This window comes from Pleurodeles waltl, chromosome 7, assembly GCF_031143425.1.
Source record: "Pleurodeles waltl isolate 20211129_DDA chromosome 7, aPleWal1.hap1.20221129, whole genome shotgun sequence".
Taxonomy (NCBI): domain Eukaryota; kingdom Metazoa; phylum Chordata; class Amphibia; order Caudata; family Salamandridae; genus Pleurodeles; species Pleurodeles waltl.
In genome coordinates, this window is record NC_090446.1 from 916,360,135 (window position 1) to 916,383,225 (window position 23,091).

The 23,091-nt window shown below is 41.8% G+C and overlaps 1 protein-coding gene across 2 annotated transcripts in view; it reads right to left on the bottom strand.

The window, feature by feature from the left end:
• The window catches only part of ATOX1 (antioxidant 1 copper chaperone), a 99,002-nt gene extending 77,325 nt beyond the window's left edge, over nt 1-21,677 (bottom strand). The window contains exon 1 of one of the 2 annotated variants that reach the window (XR_011194161.1): nt 21,541-21,677. Coding sequence is in view for 1 of the 2 variants with exons in the window: in XM_069199591.1 (XP_069055692.1) it covers nt 21,541-21,546 (6 nt within the window). In the remaining variant the exon portion in view is untranslated. The remainder of the gene's footprint in view (nt 1-21,540) is intronic. The other variant, XM_069199591.1, reaches the window with a different exon arrangement.
• Nucleotides 21,678-23,091: the final 1,414 nt, after the last annotated feature.

The window sequence follows — 23,091 nt, forward strand, 5'->3', positions numbered from 1 at the left end:
TGATTTTCATTAAACATAAGTAGCTCTTTGTTTGGAGACACCTGGTGTAGAAGAAGCCACTACCCAGAGCATTTTAATGACTACCTTAAAAAGAAAGGCCCATCATTTTTCCATAAATTCACTGAGAGTTTAGGAACATTTTAGGGGGTTGCACTCACAGAAACCAATTGCTATCTGTACACCCCAAATACTAGAAATTAAGAGAGATCACCCCTTTATTTTTCTCGTATTCGTTTTTCATTGTACCCTGAGTGAACGTTTAATGAAACATTTTATAGCCAAAACAGGAAAATATATGGCGTTCATAAATATGTAGGGGACAGAAATAAAAGCTATATAAATTCCTTGGAAGAGTAAAAGGGTGCTTCTCTTTCAAATTGTTATGAATTCAAATCCAGAGAAGCATGAACAGCAACTGCTACTGTAAATAGCAATCCAAAGTTTAAGATGAGAGCAGTCTGGCTAGCAGACCATACCTACAAAAAACAATAAATCTTCAAAAAGAACGGGCTATGAAAAAGAAATACGAAGTTTAAAAGACAAAGGTGGTATCAATAGGCAATGATAGCAAGTTATAGGGATGAAATGAAAGTTGTGAACTAGATTAAAAAGATAGAAACCCTTGGCATTTTTGACAAGACACCGCCGAAACGGAGCCCTGTCTTTCTATCTTGATGCTGCAAAAATCACCAATCATAAAGATGAAGACTAAATATATGCAGGGAATCAGAGTACCGCCAAAAGATGTATTATCACTTAGATAAAAGGGAACAGTACAAGAGGTGCATGAGTAAACATCAAGCTGGTCATACTCTAAGGAAAAGGAAGCACACTTATCTAATAATTTTACATTTCAGCTTGATTACATTTAATTTTGGTTTAATGGTACTAAGATATTAATATTTACCTTAATGGTATATAAGGAAAAAGACAATAAGGATTTTTTTTTTAATGCTTGCTCGTATAGTCTCTGTACCCTGTCATCGTAAACGTTTCCCTGAATTAACAACTTCCCTTAGTCGTTAAATCTGCCAAACGTTCCCTTTCAACGGCTCGCCAAGATCTCTGGGTGTGTTTTTGTTCACAAGCAAAGGTTTGTGAACCTGCCCACATGACTCATTTGTAAAGTAGGCATTCTTTTTCTTATTTACACTTGTGTTTATTTTATTGATTTCAAGTACATTTTTAATTAATGAATTATTGTAATATGGTTCTGTAAACATAGCAGTATAATTAAAACGTGTGCATCTAAGTACATGAAGGAAGAGGGGGCAATATTGGTATAGACGGAAAAAGAGGCGGAAGGCAGAAGAAAGTGTTGATGGTCCTAAACAAAAAAAAAGATTTAATTAAAGGAGAGACAGGAACATGGTAGGTCAGCTGGAGAGTGCAGCATCCCTCGTAATCCAAGTGGTGAAGGAGGAGGGACTCTGACTTCCCATTTCGAGGTGTTTTAGAATGCAGCTCCCATTTTTTGCTTTGATCATACAAAGCAAAAATTAAGGAGTTTTCTATAATAAGGAAACAATTAGAAAGGAGACAACTAGATACACTGGTTATATTTACAATCAAGTAAGGTCCTTTCTGCTTTCTTCTGACATAGCTGACTCTCAAAGTTGATTTACGAAATTAGCTGTCTTTACTGGACTAGAAAAGCAAAATAAATATCTATCACCCATGCAGCCATCCAGGGCGAAAATGCTCCAGTCTCTCAAGCGGCTGTGCAGCTCTCCATGACGACTGGGATGGTGAAAGAGACAATGGATAGAAAACCAAGCAATTAAGGCAACGAGAAGCATGGTAGACAGGTATCATATCTGCTCCAATTCTCCTCTTTGGCCACTGACTCTTATCCCATGTACCTCTGAAGCCTCAATCGACCGAATAACGGATCTCAGCATCTTCCCTCTTGTAGGGTGCCTCCACACTTTTCCATGATGGCTAGAGTTGGGAGACCACAGCCTTAGCGAAAGGCATGCTGGGAGCATTCTGCTGTGTTCCCCAGCCAACTGCTCACTCGGTGCTAGTAATTAATTGTTGTTTGCTTAATCTGTCTTTGGCTGCATTTATTTGTTTTACTGTTAATTCATCGGTAGCATGGTGCACATCTACCTTTAGTATGCAGACTGGATGTATTTATGGAGGAGGTGTCATTCACTGATCTAAATAGGCCCCATTAACTCCTGCAGCACTGTGGGCACTCATCTGGTACTACTGCTTAAGGAATTATCTGTTGCTGAAAAGCAATGGGAAAACCACCCTAATTCCACTTCCAGAGGATACTGGTACAACAACGAAAGGTATACTACATGCTGTGTGCAGTTACACTGAGGCACTTGAAAGCAATCAAGTCTGGCCTACAACGATGCATTGAATATGTTGACAAGAAGCATTTCAGGGGACGTGGGAGTAAAACGGCTAGGATGAAGGCTAATTTGTAGGGCATGAATAAACAGATCTTGGCTACACTGGCAACTATAGGGCCAGCAGAGAACATCCATCATAGATGGACTTAGACTTGTAACGTGGGAATATTCTGTGATGGAATATCTGATAAAACAGCAGGGAGCACGAAAGCATCATGAGTCTGGGCGCCTGTCACAACTGCCCAAACGACACTTACGATGCTAAACGGCAGGTCCTAACATCAGCAGTTTTACTCAGAAAAAAAAAGCACATCTCTCCTCTACTATTGCTCAATTAATAAAGTTAGTGAATTAAGCAATAAAAAGTGCCATGATCAGCAACCCCACTTTTCTTGCGAACAAGCTCACAGCAGCCTGAACTCCAACAGACTGCAGACTAATGAGTGTAAAAAGGTAAAAACAAGACAACATGCCATTTACATCTATGCACTCAAAATCTTGAACTTCCATGCATGGATTAGGATTGCCCCAAAACAGCAATTAAGGAAAGAGATGAAGATTTACCGCTATAAAGACGAACAACAACAAAAAATTTATCACAATGCATTAACCATTCATAACCCCGCCAACTATCCTATCACTCGTTCACTTTATGCTGGACTTTGACGATGTACAGCGCTCCACTGCCTTTTAGCTAGCCTCGCGATGTAGAAATTCCATATACATACATCAATATCTGTAGACAAATTAGCAAGTGTTGCGGGTATATCAGTAAATTTATAAGTGGTGAGAACAGGAATGTTAAGGCTGCATATATATTTCAAATGAATGAAACAGAAGGTGAAACGAGTTAATTAAAGTAGAGCTAGTGTTTAACAAATCTATATCCTACATGTTTGGATCAAATAAGCAGCACATAACCAACTAGATCATATATGCATCACAAACAATAACATCACTGATAACCAGATTGTTAGAAATGGGGTCTCTAGTTGGCAGGGGTATACACCCTTGTCCAAATAGGGACCACAACACTAGTCAGGTTAAGTCACACACAATCCAAATTATCCTGTGCCCACCCTCTGGAAGCTTGGCACAGAGCCTCCAGGCTCAACCTAATAGGCAATGTGTAAAGTATTTGTACAATAAATCATGCAATAACACAGTGAGAACACTACAAAAAGACAATACACAGGTTTAGAAAAATATAAGATATTTATCTGATTAGATTAAGGTCAAAACAATCATAATTTGATAATCACAAGTTGAATTATCACTTTTGTAATGATGAGAAGAGTTCTTAGTTCTTAAAAGCAACAACTGTGTCTTGTAATCACAAAGTACCTGGTTCACGTCAAAATTACACGCACAAAGACCGCAGAGGAGGAGATGCCTTGAAAAAGGTAGGTGTGCATCAGATTTCCTTGCGCACACAGACAGTGCGTCGATTCTTTTCCACGCAGCAAGGACTTTGCATCAAATTCCGGGGCACAGGCTTGAATCCTCTTTGCAATGTGGGGTCTTTTGATACCCGGGGACGACGCATGAAAATCCTGCGCGTGCGGGGCGAAGTCACAGCTGTTGCATCGATTCGGTGGGCGATAAGGCAGAGTTTCTGTCGCACGGCTAGCACTGTGTTGTTTCTTCTCGCAGAAAGTCGGGTTGCATTGTTCTGGCTCGGTGATGCGTCGATCCTGTGTGCTGTGCGTCGAACTTCTGATGGCAACGCTGGCGCTGTGACGATCTCCAATCGGGGAGCTAGACTGTGTAGTTCCAGTTCGGCGATGCAGCGTTTTTCTCACTGCTGGACAGGCTGTGCGTCGATTCCGGCAGGCTGTGCGTCGATAATCGCCACACAAGGAGTTTCTTTGCGGAGATGAAGTCTCTTTGGCCCGAGACTTCAGGACCAGGAGGCAAGCTCAATCCAAGCCCTTGGAGAGCACTTCTCAGCAGAGCCAGAGGACAGCAAGGCAACACTCCTTTACAGCAAAGCAGTCCAGGTGAGTCCTTTGGGCACCCTCTCTTGGCAGGTTGCAGGTTCTGGTGCAGAGTGCCTGTCCCAAGAAGTGTCTGTCTTGGTAAGGTCATGGCCCCAGTTTATATACCCAAAAGTGCCTTTGAAGTGGGGGAGACATCAAAGAGTGGTTTTGGAGTGCCCATGGTCCCCTTTCAGTACAACCCTGTCTGCCAGGGTCCCAGTAGGGGATTTGGCAGTCCTTAGCGTGAGGACAGGCCAGTGTCCTTTGAAATTTAAGTGTCAGGCCCTCCAACCTTCCAGCCCAGGAAGACCCATTCAGTGTGCAGATGTGTGCATGTGTGACAGAGCAACCTGTGTTTGTGGTTGTCTGGGTGAAATGCACAAGGGAGCCGTCAACCAGCCCAGCCCAGCGGTGGACTGGAGACAGGCTGTAAAGCACGAGAAGGATTTAAGTGCAGAGAAATGCTCACTTTCCAAAAGTAGCATTTCTAAAATAGTAATATAAACTCCAACCTCACCAGTCAGCAGGATTTTGTATTACCATTATGGCCATACTAAATATGACCTGTTTACCCCTTTCTAAATCAGAATCTACCACTCAAACAGTTTGAGGGTGGCCCTAATGTTCACCTATGAAAGGAGCAGGCCACACAGCAGTGAAAACAGGAATTTAGGAGTTTTCCACTATCAGAACATATAAAACACACAGATATATGTCCTGCCTTTTACCTACACAGCACCCTGCCCTCTGGGTTACCTTGTCTGTAGAAAAAAGGGAGTTTAATGCTTGGCAAGTACTTTTAAATGCCAAATCAAAGTAGCAGTGAAACAGCACACACAGGCCTTGCAATGGCAGGCCTAAGACATGGTTAAGGAGCTACTTATGTGGGTGGCATAACCAGTGCTGAAGGCCCACTAGTAGCATTCAATCTACAGGCCCTGGGCACATGTAGTGCACTTTACTAGGGACTTACAAGTAGCTCAGATATGCCAAATGGGTATGAACCAATGTTACTGTGTTTTAAGGGAGAGGGCATATGCACTCTAGCACTGGTTAGAAAGGGTAAAGTGCGCAGAGTCCTAAAACCAGCAAGAACAGTATCAAAAAGTGGAGGGGGCAGGCAAAAAGTTGGGGGATCACCACCCTAAGGCTGTCAGGTCTAACACAGATTAATAACAAATTTAAAATGTGTACTTAATAAGGGCTGGATAATCCTCGCCTCGTGTCCTTAACAGAATTGAAAATTCTGGACACAATAGCTAGACAACTTTTTATTCTATGGCAGGACCAGAGGCTATGGATAATGCTAGTTCAAAGTTGACCCACTTCAACAGAAGCTACATCCACAATAGGTTTATGATAAAAAACGTTATATGTATTATCAGAAGACCAATCTGCAGCATTCATAATGTCCTCCGATCGAGAACCAACTCCAAATGACTTAGAGGCCATTGCACCTCGAACAGAATGCACCCCTAAAGAGGAGACGTCTACACCTGCTTCTGCCAACAACCATCTGATACATCTAGCCAAGGTGGCTGAAAAAACTGGAGAAAACTTTTTTTGTAATGAAATCAGTAATTCCCCTTGAGCATCCCTGCGAAATTCTCAAATGCAACCTTCATAACCTTTTAAACATTTTACAACACATAGTATTGAGTGATGTTGAAAAGCCAGATAAGAAACCCATTTAGAAGCAGTCTTCGTGGGTCTAGAAATGGTGAAAGAAACCCACGAAGAAGTAAATACTCCAACTGCTAAATAAACTGCTCTTACATCCGATACTGTTCTACATGAAATAAGACATAATAATACCGTGAGTTCGGCTGACTTCATCACATGGTCAATTTCGCAGAAACTTAAGCACAATGTCTTCGTCCCATAAAACTACATTTTTAGGTTGAGGAGGGTTTACCATCCTAATGCCCCTTAAAAGCTTACAAACTAAGGGATGTTAGCCCACCGGTTTACCTTCATTATAAGGATGTCCTGCTGAAAGAGCAGATCTGAAATTGCTAATAATCCTATAAGATAGGACTTGTGTTGCCAACTCTTATATAAAATTGACAATCATACTAATGTAGGTCCCAAGGGATCAATTATCCGTTCACTGCATCAACCCACCCATCACTTCCAGGAAGCTTCATATCTCTTATGGGTGGAAGGTGCCAAAGATTGGGATAGGAAGAACATAGCTTATCTGGAAACGTCTGGCATTTGCCAACGACCCCTGAAAGTCTCCATGCCATGAGGGACAACAGACTTTGAATTATCAGAGGATGAGGGAGGAGTCCTGGATGCAGGAATAATGAAGGGAACAACGGCAGTAGAATATGAGAGGCACAAGAAAGGACCATCGCCACAGGGAACCAAGACTAGGCCCTCCACAGAGGAGTTACCAGGATGATCTCCGCTCTTTGTCCCCATACCTCAGAGAATACCCTCTGAATCATGGAGAATGGGGGGAAAATGCATACAAGAGATTGTCCATCCAGACCTGGAGGAAAGCATCCATCCCCAATGCTAGCGGATCCGGTCTCCAACTGTAAAAGAGAGGGAGTTGAGAGTGGAGTCGCGATGCAAAGAGGTCTATCGCACACTCGCCCCATCGTTTCGTGAGAGCTAGAAAAACTGACTGATGAAGATTCCAGTCACTGCCTTCCCTAAAAAAAATGTAGGTTCCAGTTGGTTACCACACTGGAGCATCCCGGGATGTATTCTGCCATCACCAAAATCTGCTGTTGTAGACAGAAGTGCCAAAAATCCTTGGCAATCTCCGCCAACATGCAGGACCTGGTCCCGCCTAATCGACTAATGTACCTCACCACTGAAATGTTGTCCATATGTAAAAGTATGCAACAACTGACTTTGTGGGGAGATAGGGAGTGAATCGCAAATGCTCCTGCTAGAAGCTCCAAACAATTGATGTGAATGGATAGTTCCTCTGGAGACCACCTGCTTCCAGTCTCCACCGTTCCACATCGAGCTCCCCCATCTCATTGACTGGCATCCGACTATGAGCTCCGGAGAAGAGGCAAAAATCGATTAGCAGTTCCAAGCAACCATCTGCTCCAACCACCAGAAAAATCTCCATCTTGGCTTCGGCCGTCAAAAAAATCTTATTGAATAACTCAGCCCCTTGCGAAATGAAGAATCTTTGGATGTTGAAGGGCCCGGTAATGCAGAGGGCCCGGAAAAATTGTTTGGATGGAGAAGCCCAGAGGTCCTACTAGTCTTGCTAGGGTTCTCAATGATATGGTCAGCAAGGGGTTCCGTAACTCCCTCTTGATCATAGATCCTTTCACAAGAGAAAGTTTTAATTGCGCTTTGATAGAGTAAACTTACCTATAAATTCTATACATTGAGAGGGCACTATAATTGATTTTTCTGAATTTATCAGGAAACCTATGTTTTGCAAAATCTGAAAGGTCTAATTTAGGTGTACCAGAACTAGTTCTTTGGGTCTGGGCCATAATCAGAATATCGACCGGATAAAAGATGAGGCGAACGCCTCGTTCCCGAAGAAATTGTACGACAGTCCGCAGCAGTTTGGTGAAACACCATGGGGCCCAGGACAGACAGAAGGGAAGGACTGGAACTCAAACTATAGGCCTTGCCAACAAAACTGCAAGAAACGACGATGGGGAGCAAAAACCGGCACCGTTAAATAGTCGCATTTCATATCTAAACGAACCAGCCAAGCCCCTTCCTGTAACAGACCTCTTAATAGATTAATGCCCTCCATCTTGAAATGTCAGTAAACTATGTATGAATTGAAATATTTTAAATTGAGAACCAGGCGGTAACCTCCTACCTTCTTTTGCATGAGGAAGATTGTGCTGACAAACCCTGCTGGGTGTGGGTCTGTTCACATCATTGCAAAGAAGAGAAGCGATTTCGTCTATGAAACTTTTCTCCGATTGGGAAAAATGTAAAGGAAAGGGAATGGTTATTTGCCTGGGAGGGCAACAGAACTCTAGTTTGTAACCCAGTACTGTTTGAATGAACTAAGGATCTTGAGAGATTCCTTCACAAGCCTGCAAATGTTCCTTTATTACCCCCCAGAAAAACTTCTGAAAAGGGAATTATTCTCAACTGTTACTGCCACATCTGGGGTGTTGAAGTTGCCTCTATCTCGATGGGCCCGACCTTAATCTCTCCTAAGTGAGGGGTAAAATCCTGAAGCTTGGTATGAGCCTCGGCTTCTCTGCGAGTATGTGGAGGAGTCGTGATAAAAACCTTGGCCTATCACTCTACCCCGATAGCATCTGGCCCTGAGAAAAAGGCCACCGCTGAACATCCTCTTCATGGAAGTCTGGGCTTTATCCAGGGCAGAAAAAGTGGAGATGTATTTACTTAGATCTTTAACAAATTTATCCCCAAACAGAAGACTTTTGGCAAGGGACCTGGGCTCCGTAGAGGCCAGTTCCACAAATTTCAAATAGATTCTCATTAGAAATGATTTACGCCACTCTGTGGACATGCCACAATTGGCATTTCCGATGAGGCAAATTGCTCTTTGTGCCCATTCTGAGACTGCTTCGGGGTCCAATGCAATATCATCATCTTTGGCTTTAACCACCAGTTCCAGAATTTTTGTAAGAGGCCCAGAATTATCTAATAGTTTGTCCTGGCAGCCTCCCCTGGCCTTCCTTCGGGTCTTTAGCAAACGTTTTTTTTTTTTTTTTTTTTTAAAGAAAAGTACCATGCTAGGGTCCAATTCAGGGGTGTCCGCCACCTTGCCCATGAGAGAAGGCCGGGGGCACTAGGAGCGCACAGTGTTACGTACATCTTTATCTAAACTTTTGTGCAGCCTCTCTTGGACATAGTGTGCAAACTCCATAGAAGGCACCCATTCAATGGATTGTAGGTGGATGATACTCTCAGGATCAAACAAGCATTTACCATGCAACGGGTCTCGCGTTTGCTCATGTTAGAGCTGATCACGTTGTAAACTCCTAACCCGACTTTTCACCTATCAGGCAAAAGTGCATTTATGTACATAACCCAAAAAAGTGAAATTAACTATGTAAAGCGCTTGACTTCTGCCAAGCGAGATTGCGCTCGTAAATTAGAGAAAAAGAAGTCCACGAGCCTGATGGAAAACAGCAAGCCTCGCATGTTTTCTGTACTTGGTCGCTGCGCTCAAGGAGGGCTAGCTACCGGAAAAGGCATGATGTATGCGTGCCTTCGACTAATGAAAGCAAGCAGATTTTATTAGGCAAGCCCACGAACCAATAAAAAACACTGACGTGAAGTTGACAGGGCTCTGAGCCCTTTTCTAAATACTAAAGCGTCTCGCTGTGATACGCATGCGCGAGCAACGCAGACTCGACCCTAAAAAAGAGATTCTTTTGCGCCACAGTTTCCTCCGTAGTGTGATGGGATTTGCATTTCCACTTACCCGGTACCTTGAGTTCATCCGGCGCCTGTTCTGCATTTGAAGAATGGGACACTGAGGATTGCGATTCTTCTTGGGGGCGTGCCAACTCGTGGGCGGGCAATCTTCCTGGGGTCTCAGTGAGGTCCTACTCGTAGTTTCTTAGAACCGAAATAGCCATCTGCGCTAGAATTTCTGCTGAGGACCTAGGTTCTCTCGAAGCTCTGTCGGCAAGGCCCATATCTGGGGTTTGGTTGTCTACCACCCTTGTCTCAAAAGGATTTCTCCCCATCAGCTCTGTCTGCCCAAATCTGACCAAGGGCTCTGTAAAAGGTTTCAAAGTTTTTATTAGAGCTTAATTTACAGAGTTCTGCACATGATGTCCCAGGGCTTGTACTATTCTTTCTTCCATTTGATTTCCATAAGGCTCCTCAGCCTCTTCTTGAAAAAATGTGTCCTCTTCTGCGTAAAACACCATATCAGTAGATATAAGAGGTTATGAAGGAGTTCAACAGGGGGTGAATCAGCGCTTGCAGGGATAAAAAAGGAGCAACTCCTTTCAAAATGAGAGCAAGCTCTCAAAAAACTACCCAAAATCAAAGTGGAGGGAGCACCTGAACCAAATTCCCCAAGGCAAAGCCTTTACTAGCTTTTTCCACTCTGTCAGGTGTTCTGAAGGGTAATAAGCTGATATCCTCAGGTGCGCTGCAGCCAGACAAGCTCCGAAGCAAGGAAAGCCCCAGATCTTGTTTTGCGTGTAGAAATTCAGAAAGGACTAGCCTCTTGTACCAGTGCTCGCTATGGCCTAAGAGAGGATGTAAATACACTGTGCTGCATGGAGACGTCCCGCCGGAGCATCCGATGCCTCGTTGGCGAATCTGCTCGCGCTTGCCGCTATCAGCCCCAAAAACAGGTAAAAATTGAACGAGCTAGCACGGAGCACACAATCCGCTTATTAAAAAAGACGAGGAGAAACCTCCTGCAAGCGTCGTTCGACCCCTGCTCCCGCACCACGGTCGCTATCATAAAATGCAAACAATTATGCACCAACTTTAATAAAATAAGAATGTTGGGTAATTAGCTCTGGCTGCGAGCAGCAAAGAAAGAGGAAGGTCTAAAGCGGCAGAGACATTTTTATGGACAGTAGACCTGGGATTGGTCAGGATATGGACTACTGGGAATGTTGGGTCATATAGTTTTTCCATGTATTTAAACTTTCATTGGCTGCTATGTATTTTCAGTAAAGAAAGAAAAAGCGTAAGCCGAAGCCTCCGGTCCTGCAACAGAATTAGCATGACACTAACACTCTGTGAACACAAAACTCCAGTCGAGAGAATCGATCTTTCCCATGCCCTCCTGGAACAGTGTGGAGTCTGAGCACTGAGCTGATACTCCAGCTTTTCACAGGTACTGCGTCACCTGCATACATAGACGCCCTTCTGAGGTGCCGTCATAGACCGTTGGCATCTAGTGACGCAAGCATGCATTGGGAGGTTTGTTATTCGTGTATGCACAAGCAGGCCAGGGATGCGACAGGAAACCACTCCTCGAATTATTCTAGAGCCAGAGACGAGGCATACATATGGCCAATTAGACGGTTTAGTTTATCTGCACCGTCAGGAATCTGCGGGCTCTTTCGTACCCATGGAAAGCAATTATAGAGCTTCCAATCACAAACACACGGGCCTCTTCAAAGCCAAACCATTTTCTGCAATACATCAGTTGAGCTCTCAATCTGTATTTTCACAGCATGTACAGATGCTTCAACTGATGTTTTTCAAAGAAACGGTTTTGTGAAAGCCAATACAAAGGACACAGACGATTCTTACAATCTGTATGTAAAATCTTAAATAGCAATGTAAGCGTCCTGGCAAGTGGCCCTTTACCCAAACATGTAAATAAATATACATCCTGCTGCTTTATTTAGATAAAAACGTATTGCATCAAGTGCTCTACATAAATCAAGAGGGGATACGTGCAGGAAAATATTATTTTGTGAGCAGAGTTGAAAGGAGCCCTTAAAATCAATACTTTCCCACTTTGGTTGTAAACCTGAAGAACATTGCAAGAAAAGAGAAGATAAGTGCAGCAAAAGGCAACGTGTGAGTGGTATTAGACCAATTAATCATAATTCAATTAAAAATAAGACAGCTCGAAGCAATCCCTTTCTGCAATCTCGGTCGGCTCACAGACGCAAGACAAGCAGGGACAGCACCGCCGCATTAACATTCTGTGACACTGTGCAAGTAATTTTGTATCCATGCCTTAAAAAAAAAAAAAAAAAAAAAAAAAAAAACAGTCTTCCGCATGTTACATGATGTGCTGATTAAGAGTTATGTTATAGCCTCGTGAATGGAGCACAGGATGGGCATCAGTGGGCACTGAATTCCTCTTTCTTATAAACGATCTCACTTTCAATTCACAATCTCTGGAAGACACACCTTGACTTTCGACCTCAAACTGCACAGCAAATGTGAGAAGAGAAGAGAAGAGAAGAACAAGATTTACAGGTTTGTTTACAGAAAGGGTACTCTCAGAAGGGTACTGTAAATAAGGTTTTGCCATCTAAGGGAGGAAGTGAACCTGGAGACCCCTCAACTAGCAAATGAAAAGCAAGAAAATGTGAGTTACAAACCACAAAGCCAAAGGCAGGCAGCGGGCAGAATGCATTCTCAGGTCAGTTTTCTGAAACTCCCCAAGATGTCTTTCGCATACTTAGACAGCTGCGCTCTCTGGTAGGCTTCAACCTAAAAAGCAGGTACAGCACAGGCAGCCATAAGGCAAGCCTACCCCACTCTCTGAACAGATATAGCACAGGAAATAGAAAGCCAAGCACGTAGACAGGATCCTTCTGTGGGTGTTTCCTGATCCTATCTGTGTTTGTAGGCAGGTAAGGTTCTGGGCAAGGACTAGCTCTGGGCCTTCCTGTTCCAAACCGTTAATGCAGGAAAGACGGCTGAGGCAGAGACCTGCTGCTGGCATCTTTGTTTTTCTTCAGATCTCCTATGTCATCTGTCAGAGCATCTCTGTGGGCCATTCCAGCACTCAAACGACTTCTACTGTCCCCCATACCGCCTCATCTGGTTATTAGGAAACTCTTATCTCACCCTCAGTCAACCTCAGTTGTCTGTTAGTATGGTTATCATCTTGCAGTCACAGACTATCTACACTAGCTCTTTGGTGGCATCAGCCTCAGGTAGCCATTAACTAGCCTCAGAGGTATTGAGTCATGTGCAACCAGCACTCAAACAGTCACTAGGGACTAACAGTCATCCATCAGAAAACTTTTAATAGGCACTCTGATCCTACAATAATGCAGAGTCACTTTTAAGTGACCCTTAGACTGCTTCATTCACACAGAGCATTTCAGATACCTCAACTTAGCCTGAAGCCTACTACCAGGCCACCATGAGGTACCATGTTCCAGCACTCAGTAGATGCAACCACCACAGAGTGTCACAATGGGTGCCAGATTGTAACAGAAGGTCTCGAAATCGGTCCAATTGTTAGGCAAGATGAGCACCAAAATGGCAAAAACACCATGAAAACACTTGTACCAGAGCTGGTACAAAAAGGCCTGTAGTTACTCCAAGAAACGCTTCTAAATCCTTTAAACCCCCCAGCTGGACCTCAAAGACCCTCAGATCCAACTAGAGCCCTCTATACCTATGCTACTTCTCTAAAAGCCTGTCACACCGCTCTAATAGCATTTCAGTTAGCTACCACAGCCAACTCTGAAGCATTTCAGTTAGTTAACACAGTTGTTGGAGAGAGCCTGATAAACAGCTCGCTGTTATGCATCTACTGCAAATATTTGCATGTAAATTGCTTTGCATAGGTTTACACACCTGCTCGGCTAAGTTAAAAAAATCAATATTCAGATGCTGCTAAAGAGTGCCACTGAGATGGGGAGTAATTAAAGACTATTGGGGACAAAAAACATTCATATTGTTTTGTATGATATACATTGCTCGAAGTATGCTTATACAAATACACCTGCATAGACACAGCACTTTAAATTGAATTAAAATGTCAGCTATGATGAACACCGAGTGTAACGTATCTGCTGTCTCCAATTCTTCATCTTACACTATGCATTCTCCTCAATTTTCTGTATAAATACCACATGCTTGTTTTTGGGGACCTTGAAATAAGAAATATTTTATATTTTTGTCTTCATGGATCAGAAACCAATGATCTATCCATTGAAACAAGGCCTCTCAATGTAAGCGAGCCCCCATTCATTTTGCAAAAGGCATCAGCTTACAGCTCTCCGTTCCCAAAGATTCTTCCTTCTTCTGAGATCCAACTACTTAAAGAAGGTCGAATGGGTCTTGGCAAAGGCACATCTAGTCTTTTCTAATATTGTTTACATTGGCACTCTAAGAAGCTCAGGAACATGACGCAAAGAGTACAAATCAACCTAGACTAAATTTTAGGATGCATGACACCATAAAAACAGAAATTAAAGTACTAGATCAAATGTCAGAAGAGGCTAGATTTAAGTGTTGAAAATCCCGGCACCATCGAGGTCTACTACGACTAGGAATCAAGATATCCACAAGCACTCGAACCAGATTTTATATCTCAAATAATTTTTTGGGGCTCATTGGTACACCCTGGGGAGGGATTTGGGGAGTCTTAGTTTAGAGACTGTGCAACAAACTGAATCCAAAGTCCTTCACTCACCTGCTGGACTCCAGCTCTCCCTTGGCTTCCCAAGGAACATATTTTACTATATCCATAGTGCTTTGAAGTAATCAAAAGGTGACGTCCAGCAATTTACAAAACATTCTAAAAAAGATCTAGGTTGATCTCTTGGCAAACTTGCAAAGCAACAAGCCAGAATGAAATTGTTTTTTACCCAGATGTATTAGTAATAGTGTCCAGCAGTGGTGTATTTCTCTGTTATAATGTATGAAGCAAGTATGTAATGCAGCGACTGTAATGCAATCTTTTTTATATTCCTAATCACTGTATATATTTGGTGGGATGCCATAATGGAAAGAAGTTATAAGGCCAGGGCAACTAATCTCAAAACAAAGGCATCAAAAAACATACAACATCAAGCGGCTTGGTCATATGTTTCCAAAAGGTTAAGAAGGTTATTCGGACGAAGGAGTATCAAACATCCACTTCCTTGGCAATCTTGAAGATGAGCGCATGAAGAAAATTACATTTCTTCTCTACGGGCAGCTGAAATAATTGGGTTACCAGAAAAATCTCAAAAAAGCCAGAAAAAGACTCAATCTCAAAAGTCCCACATCTCCACCAAATGACACTGCCCATGAACTGAACCACATACACTGCATACTACGAAGAAGTGTGAGAAGGAGGAAGGGAACCAATCAGGGAAAGAAGAGCAGAAAAGAAGAACATCTGACAGTGATGCGAATATTTCCGTTCCAATAGATATTGGTCAGCAAAGCGCATGGGACCTTAATTAATGGAGGTGACCAATTTTTTTTTAAATGGCACATTGGAGAAGATGGTTCAAGACGCACTAAGGAAACCTTGGAAAAATGCCCAACAAGTCATCAAAGAGAGGATCCTGGTAAATCACTTTAATATATGACAGGAGATATCACTCTAACTTCAGGTGAGCCCGTAAATGCACAGAAAACAAAAAAGCAATTGTGAAGCTTCATTGTACATCCTAGGGCGGTATATTGAGGTATGATAAAGTGAAATCGTATCCACATAATGAAAGATTTATTTAAAATATTGTAAGCTTTCCTTATACCATTGAGTCTGTTCTGAAGGAAGGTAATGGGACTCCTCTAAAAGCCAATAATTGGACATAGAACGTTCCCTTAAAGTGTGGAGAGCCCCACCAGCAAGCTTCCTGAAGCTACAATATCATGATGAATCAATATAGTGTCATCCTATTATCAGTCAAATATGTATGACCCGGGGAGAGGGTGGAAGAGCAAACAGAAATAGGTCAGCATAAAAAAAAACCAAGCAAGATACCAAAAACCAATGCAATCTGCCTCCACCAATTATCTTCTTTTTCTTTCTCCTGCCATGATTTTCATATACAGTGACTAATAAATGTGTGCCAAACTTGCTCAACAGATCATAAACACCTCCCCCCTAACGAAAAAAAACATATGATTCGCACACCTGCAACCTAGTTCATCTGTTTCCTCCACTTTCAACTTATTTCCCTCTATTTGCCTTATTTAAATGCTTACATTTGTCGTTTTAATATTTTCTGACACAAATGTCTGATTGTCGAATGCATGGAAGAACCAAAACAATGATGGAAAGGGCATATTTCTGTGGGGTGGTGGAAAATAGGAGAGTTCGAAACCTTCAGACCCAACCAGAGAAAAACGTATTCAGTGTTTGCTAACACTTGAACATCCTGGATCTCCAGGTGTGAATCATAACTGCTGTAGACAGCCTGAAACCACAATAAATTCTATTTTTTTCTTGACAGGTATTTCTGAGAGCTTAGGCCTGGAATTTTGGTACTCACACACTGAATGGCTTTTGTGAGCCTCACTGGGTGGTTATTGCCATGACCAAATCAAGAGGTGACTAGGACATAGACCAATGAGCAAATGTCCGATTCTTAGATCCATTGTCTAATTTTCCTCTGAAAACGTAAGTTAAATGCAGTGGCCCTTACCAAATTTTTGTATCACGCTATAAATTAGATTTTAGGCTACAACTACAAAATTTGAACTGATTACAAGAGCTAGAAAGAAATCGGTACCAATAACTGTTAATACTCTGTTCATAATGAGGAGTTTGGGAGGTGAGAAACAGAGGGTTAGGAACTCTGTCTTTTTAGAATAAGATAAAGAAAGCTATGTGATAAATATTTCTGGAGTTTACAAAGGAAATCAGCAAGATAGTTGTTATATTGTTACACTTTGACCTTGAGGTACAGTGGATATCATCTGTATGATGGGGCTGGGTGACGTCAGAACACTTGTTTTGTCACCAAGACTAAAGCTATATGTGTAAAACAGAAGGTGAAACAGTCAATTCGTCAAGGATAATATAATGTGTGGGCACTGAACATTAAATTTTCACCAGCTAAGTGTGGACCTACGTGCAAAGTAAACAATTTGAAAAGGGGGCAGTCCCTCAATAATAAGGTGTTACTATACGACATGTAAAGGATTTGATTTCTCTAGTACATCAAAAGCCACTGATATATTCATGAGGATAAGCAGGCATTCTTCCTGTAGATGTACTTACTACAAATAAATCTACACAAAGTATGATCAGTGTAATAACTCAAGGTGTTGTGTGTTCAAGGATGCCTTCATTGAAGAGGAGGACAACACACACAATCTCTTGTCAAACCACCTATCAAGAACACTTCTCATCCCATGCCTATTTCACACTTTACTGAATCAATACATATCGTTTAAGATGATGCCACAGCAGGTACATTTTTGTAACCACACGTAGACCACAATTATAAAGCAAAGCAGCAAACATTTTAGTGACTAGCTTGTGCCTTAAAAAAAGCAAACAAGCCTTAATTACAAAACAAATTGGCTGCGCATCATTCTGCACAAGTTCTTAACATCTGATTCAATGGCAGTTATACAGATTTCAGAGATTTGCTCATTTCTTGAAAAACATATGGTCAGACAATCAAAATGCCTTTTTCAGTTACCAGCTTTTTGTGAGGGATTTCTAACAATTCGAAACTGAAATCACATAGGCGCTGCATCGCTGGAAACAGGAAGATTAGCCCTCCAATGCTTCACTCTGCCTCGAAAAACTGGTAAATCATAGAATTGTGAAATCTAAATCTACGAGAAACCGCCCAAAGGAGTGATCAGTAAATCATTTACAAGCACCTGAAATTCCGATGGGAGACTGTTAAGTGAAATGTTTGATCGTCCTAAGTAAATACACATTTATGTTGACTTTACCAGCTTAGCTTTTTGGAACCGAGTTTGAAACTGTAGTGCACGGATTTATAAATACAAAAACAGAAATGTCTCTCTTCCCCAAAGATTTTTCCTACCACTCCAATTGTGCTTTTTAGCTATTTTCCTGATTTGACAATCTAGTGAGGATGTGTTCTCTCTAAAGGTCAGTGTTCATAATGTCACCAACTGTAGGTCAGAACAGCTTGTGCATATTTCACAATTAACAGCGACATAATAAATGACACCAACAACTTTATGTAGAAAACTTAAGTAGTAAGTTTACTGATTACACAGGCTGGGCTAGCTTCCAAGTAACCTAGGTGTTTGTCTACATTCAGCAAACAGCTGACACCTACCCTGAAATAGCTACCGCTTCTGTATTGGTAACCAAACCAGTACTGCTTAATTTTCTTTTCTGCTCATTAAACGTAAAGGGGTTGCCACTTCAGCCGTCAAACACCTGACAAGTCAGAGTGAAACCAAGGTCTGTCCCACAGTTGATCAGTAATCCAACCTCCTCTTGAGGGTCTAAGAAGTACCGTCAAGTAATTTCAAGCCCTAGTGTAACAACTCCCGGAGACCCAATGAAATCCCTTTTCATTTCCAATTCCACTATCTGGGGGACTTTGTAAGAACATCAAGCTTTGGGACCAACTTGTAACTCTCAGGAATAGCATCTCATGATAACCAGTAAGCCCCTTTGGAGAGAATATGAAAAACTGGAAACACTGACACAAATCAGTGTTTCCAGTTTTTCATATTCATTGAGAAATGAACCCTAAGATCAGGTCTACTGATAAGGGCAGAACCCGCCTGATTTATTCTCTAACATTATGCAGGAGGCAAGACCATGTCTTCATAAGGTCAGTGAAACATCGGGAAAGATATCGGTCAGAAAGCTATCCAAACGTCCCAACGGTGAAAGGGAAAAAGGAAGAATGCATCTAGGCCAGCACTTTATGCACAACTTTCAGGTCATACATCTCGAGAGAAACACTGACAAAGTCCGAATAGTCATCAGTATTATAGGGAGGAACCAGTAAAGAGCGGCAAATATTACCAGTAACTGATGTATCCATCTCCACATCATCGGTCTTCCACATCTCAGGCCTTACATTAAAAACAAGTATCAAGTAGTAAAAGCAAACTGGTGTCATCACATATGCCATAAACCCTGGCTTGCATCTACCCAGCACCATAACACAAAACTGTTGTTTCAAAACTTATGATATGCTGCCTTTTCAACTAATCAGTATAAGCCCTTTTGTTGGGACCATTTCACTGCCGTGCTGGCAGCCAATCCAAAAGCGGTGGTTAATCCACACCTTCCTGGATCATATTTTGTGGTCGAAAGAGGACAAAACCATGGACACAGGCTGCTTTCTATGTTTGGGCACGGAATATGTCTTGTTTCTAGTTTGGCTGCAGAGCATATTACTGCTATTCTGCAAAGCAAACTCTGCTTCGCAGATGAAAAATTAGCACATTTTTTGCATTTTGTCAGACAATTTCGTGCATTCCCACTCAAAAGCACCAGGTGGACTTTACTGACAAGTGAAACAACGCTGGCTCGTACCATTCCGTTTGACCATCCACTGAACTTAAGGCTTGTTTAGTTTAATATCAAATAACCCATCTCCCCACTAGCAAAGGAAATATACAGTACTCATTTTTCCATAACGAGGATAACCGGCTCCAGAAAGGCAATGCATGGAAAATTACAATTATGAAAACCTCTATGAAATACAAATTCATAGTTGTTAACCTGTTTTCTCATAAATGCAGGTTTGGTTTGATATACGATAGGGCGACCCCATTACAGTGAATGAAGGACAAACTTATTTTGGGAGGGTGGTGCGGGTCTGCAAAAAGGATAACCCTATGGAAGTCAATTGTGGCATGTTGCTTTTTGAATGTGCAGCTATGATTGAAAAGAGAGTGATGTCTTCCGAATGAGATTGTGTTGGCTGGTATGCAAGTCTATTTATTTAATCAGAGAATGACTTTCACTCACCCTAAAACTGGTGATTCACAACCACAAGGGCTCTAGCTACCCAAGTAAGGATGCACAGCCTCATGGTCTTTACTCACCCCCCCCCCCCCCCACCCAAAAATGCAACTTACTTCTCTTTCTGCTTAAAGTGGTAATCCAAAATTTAGGATTGAACTCCAAACTGAGGATCTAATAGAGGTGGGCAAGCTGCAAATGAACAGATTAAGACGAGTAAGCGGTCGGTCCGCCTTGGCTTACAAAAGGTCCTAAAAAGAGCTGAGCCATAAAAAGATTGTGCATATAAATCACCCAACAGACCCCATGTAAAAATATGGTAAAGCCTTACAAAATTTGAAAAGGGTTATTTCTTGACCATTAATATTTTGAGGGACATTTATTGAAAGTAGTTGCTTCTAAACATGAACTTAACAGCCTTCAAGAAAACCTCACAACCTTGACGACACTAACCTCAATTAACCAAAAAATAAGTTTGTAGTGTGAACTGTATATAGCCAATGTCATTATACGCAAAGTAGCATTACTGCCTAGTAAACCATATACAAATGACGTTTGTATAGCCCACACACTGAATTAAATAAATTAATCCATGTTACATGGCGTACTCCAATGTAAATCGATTTGCATTTCACCAGACACAGCGCACGATCTGCTAAACTTGTTATCTTAACTTGATGAGTACTGTTTGTTTTACTGTGCAGCAGTATTACTGAAAAGGAATTTAATTTTAGTACAACTACCGACAGCTGCTCCTACTATTTTAATTAATATTGTGTCACAGTTAACTGATTGGTTTTATGAGGCATTTTACAGCAACGGTTTTAAGTAGGTATGTAACTAAATAACTTAAAATTGTCAGTGGTAGTCCACGGTGCATGCAAACTTGTCGCTCAAAGAAAATAAGACACTGGTATACAAAATATTTACCTAGGATCACACAATTTGTTCAGGTGAGGAATTTTAGCACATTATTTATTATATGTACTATTATACATTGCACAGTTTAGACTCTTGGTGAAATGTGCCTTCAATTCCAAATTCAACAACAAAGGACATTGTTCTGCATTCACGAGTATCATTAGCTGTAATAGAGCACTTCCCAGCAGAACAATCCCTCGTTATGTATTTTTTTAGACACAAAGATATTAGGACATTTGCCCAGAATTACAGGATGTTGAGGTGAGGCTGGGATTCGAACTTGGTTCCCAAGTTCCAAGGTCAGCAGCTCTAGATGCTAGCCACATCTGCCCAATAAATAAAAACATACATCATGGTAAATCAATTTGACACTAGCTGTTTAAACAATATTTCTGGGGAAAAGCATAACTCGAAGTGTAAGCAAAAGCAGTGTGCTTTAATTTTATGTCAATATTGTTAGCTTCCTTTGAGTTGACAAAACAAGCACTTAAGCAAAGGTTTCCCTGCTCTTTTTTCAGACCAACCGTGTACAGAGGTCTGTACACTTCCATTGTTTCAAAAAGCCCACGGCGCTAATCGGGCACTTGGTTCTTGCATTTCTGTGTAGCCTGTATAATTAAATGCTGTGGAGTTAAACTGAAGGCACTGCGATTTTCACACAGTGCCCGCCAGTCGATAAAAAAAGGTGTTCAGAATACATGGTCGTTCAACTGGTGGCCTCTCTGCAGAACCAAGAGTCAGCCATTGACAAAGCCAATAGTTCTAGCTGGTTTTAGGTGTATGTCAGGTGCTGTCTTGTATATCCGGACGCAAAAACAGAAAGCTCGGATAAGATCTAAAATACCAGTCGGATGACACACTGGAGATAACAGATATTTAGTTTATGTTTTAAGCCAAGGTTAAATTACATGGACCACGTCTCTTTTGAGAGACACCTTTCCACATTTATTTCACCCCACTTAAAGCACTGAATCCCTCTCACCGGCATCTCTCTGTCTCTTCCTCTCCGCAGCACACACGGAATCCCTTCTCACAAGCTCGACAGCTGATAGAACAACAAATCCCATTCCACCTCACTTCCGTTTCTGCGGTCCGTCATCGGAGATTACTTGCCACGCCCCTTCCGCTCATCTGCTACAGGACTGTGCGCGAACCAGCGGCCATGTTAGAGCTTTTATGAGGCGCATGGTGTTGCGGAAGAGTCACGGTCAGACTCCTATCTACAGTACGCATAGCGTCAACATCCTGACCGCCCTAAACGTCTTTGATTATGTTACAAACTGATGGTTTCTGCATCTACATGACTGATGCATTAACCGTAGTCGCCCAATCCGTTTTACATTTACGGTCGTCTTTGTTTTCACTATACATGGATTGGCCTCATCCATATTAACCAATAGGGTCGCAAATACCCACTCCTCCTTGGGATAACTACAGAAAACAGCAGAGAGGACAATATACAGCTAGGATGTCTTGGCCGCATTCTTGTCAACACATCATCGAAAAAGGCTGTTTTAGCCCTCTTTTTAACGAGTCACCCTCCTAAAACAAGCATTTGCAATGCAATAGGTCTGGCATTTGCTTGGATTAGAGCTGTTGGCATTGTAAATTCATAACTGGACCTTTCTTGGCACATAAATTGGTCAATCCTGCCTCACAATTTCGTCTTTTCTTGCCATATAATTCCAGTGGCCTTGCATTTAACTAAAGCACTTCCATTTAACTTCTTTCTCTATGTGCAGCAAAAAATGAAAATGTTGCAATTTAGCATCCTAATTTAAATCTGTTATGCCAATTCCAGTAGAATCCCACTTTCACCACACCACCATCAGAGCTGCTGCCTGGCTAACACAATTCCCCCCAAAAAGACACAAGACAACCACAGAGGAGAAATATATTAGAAGGGTCACCCAAACATATCAAGAGTGTTCAAACAGTCATAGTGATAAGGATGCTAAGTTGACCCGAATCATGGTCTGCACCCTTGTGTAGGATTTTATGGGAGCAGATTTACAACAGTCACTGTGGACAGGCCCATCAGTCTCTAATAAACTTAAGGTTATGGGTTAAATGTCAATTGTCCTCTGTTCGGCAGCTCTTCTGTTTAAAAAATATGTATAATGTTAAAACTAATGGTACATTGTATACTCTAGAATGTAGTTATACCTTGTTGTTATCCCTCACCTTCTCGTCGTAGTCTATTGTTTGTAAAGTGATTTCAATAGGACCGCATTAAAACAACAGTTTTCACATTGTAGCAGGCATTTGAGATGTTCCTGCTAAGATAACAAGCACTAGCAAAGTCAATAGTTTGCGCCTTCATAATGAGAATGCCAGGCTCTTGACTTTGCCAATTTTTGCTTGCAAAGCATTGCTTGGAAAAAATCAAAACACTGGAGGAAAAACAAACATAGCGTAAGGAATTTCTGAACTATACAATGAATTCAACATTTGTAATCCTTATTAATGGCATACGTATATCTCAACATGTACCAGCCACTTAGTCCTCTGTAGTAGCCAAAGGAGCAGATTT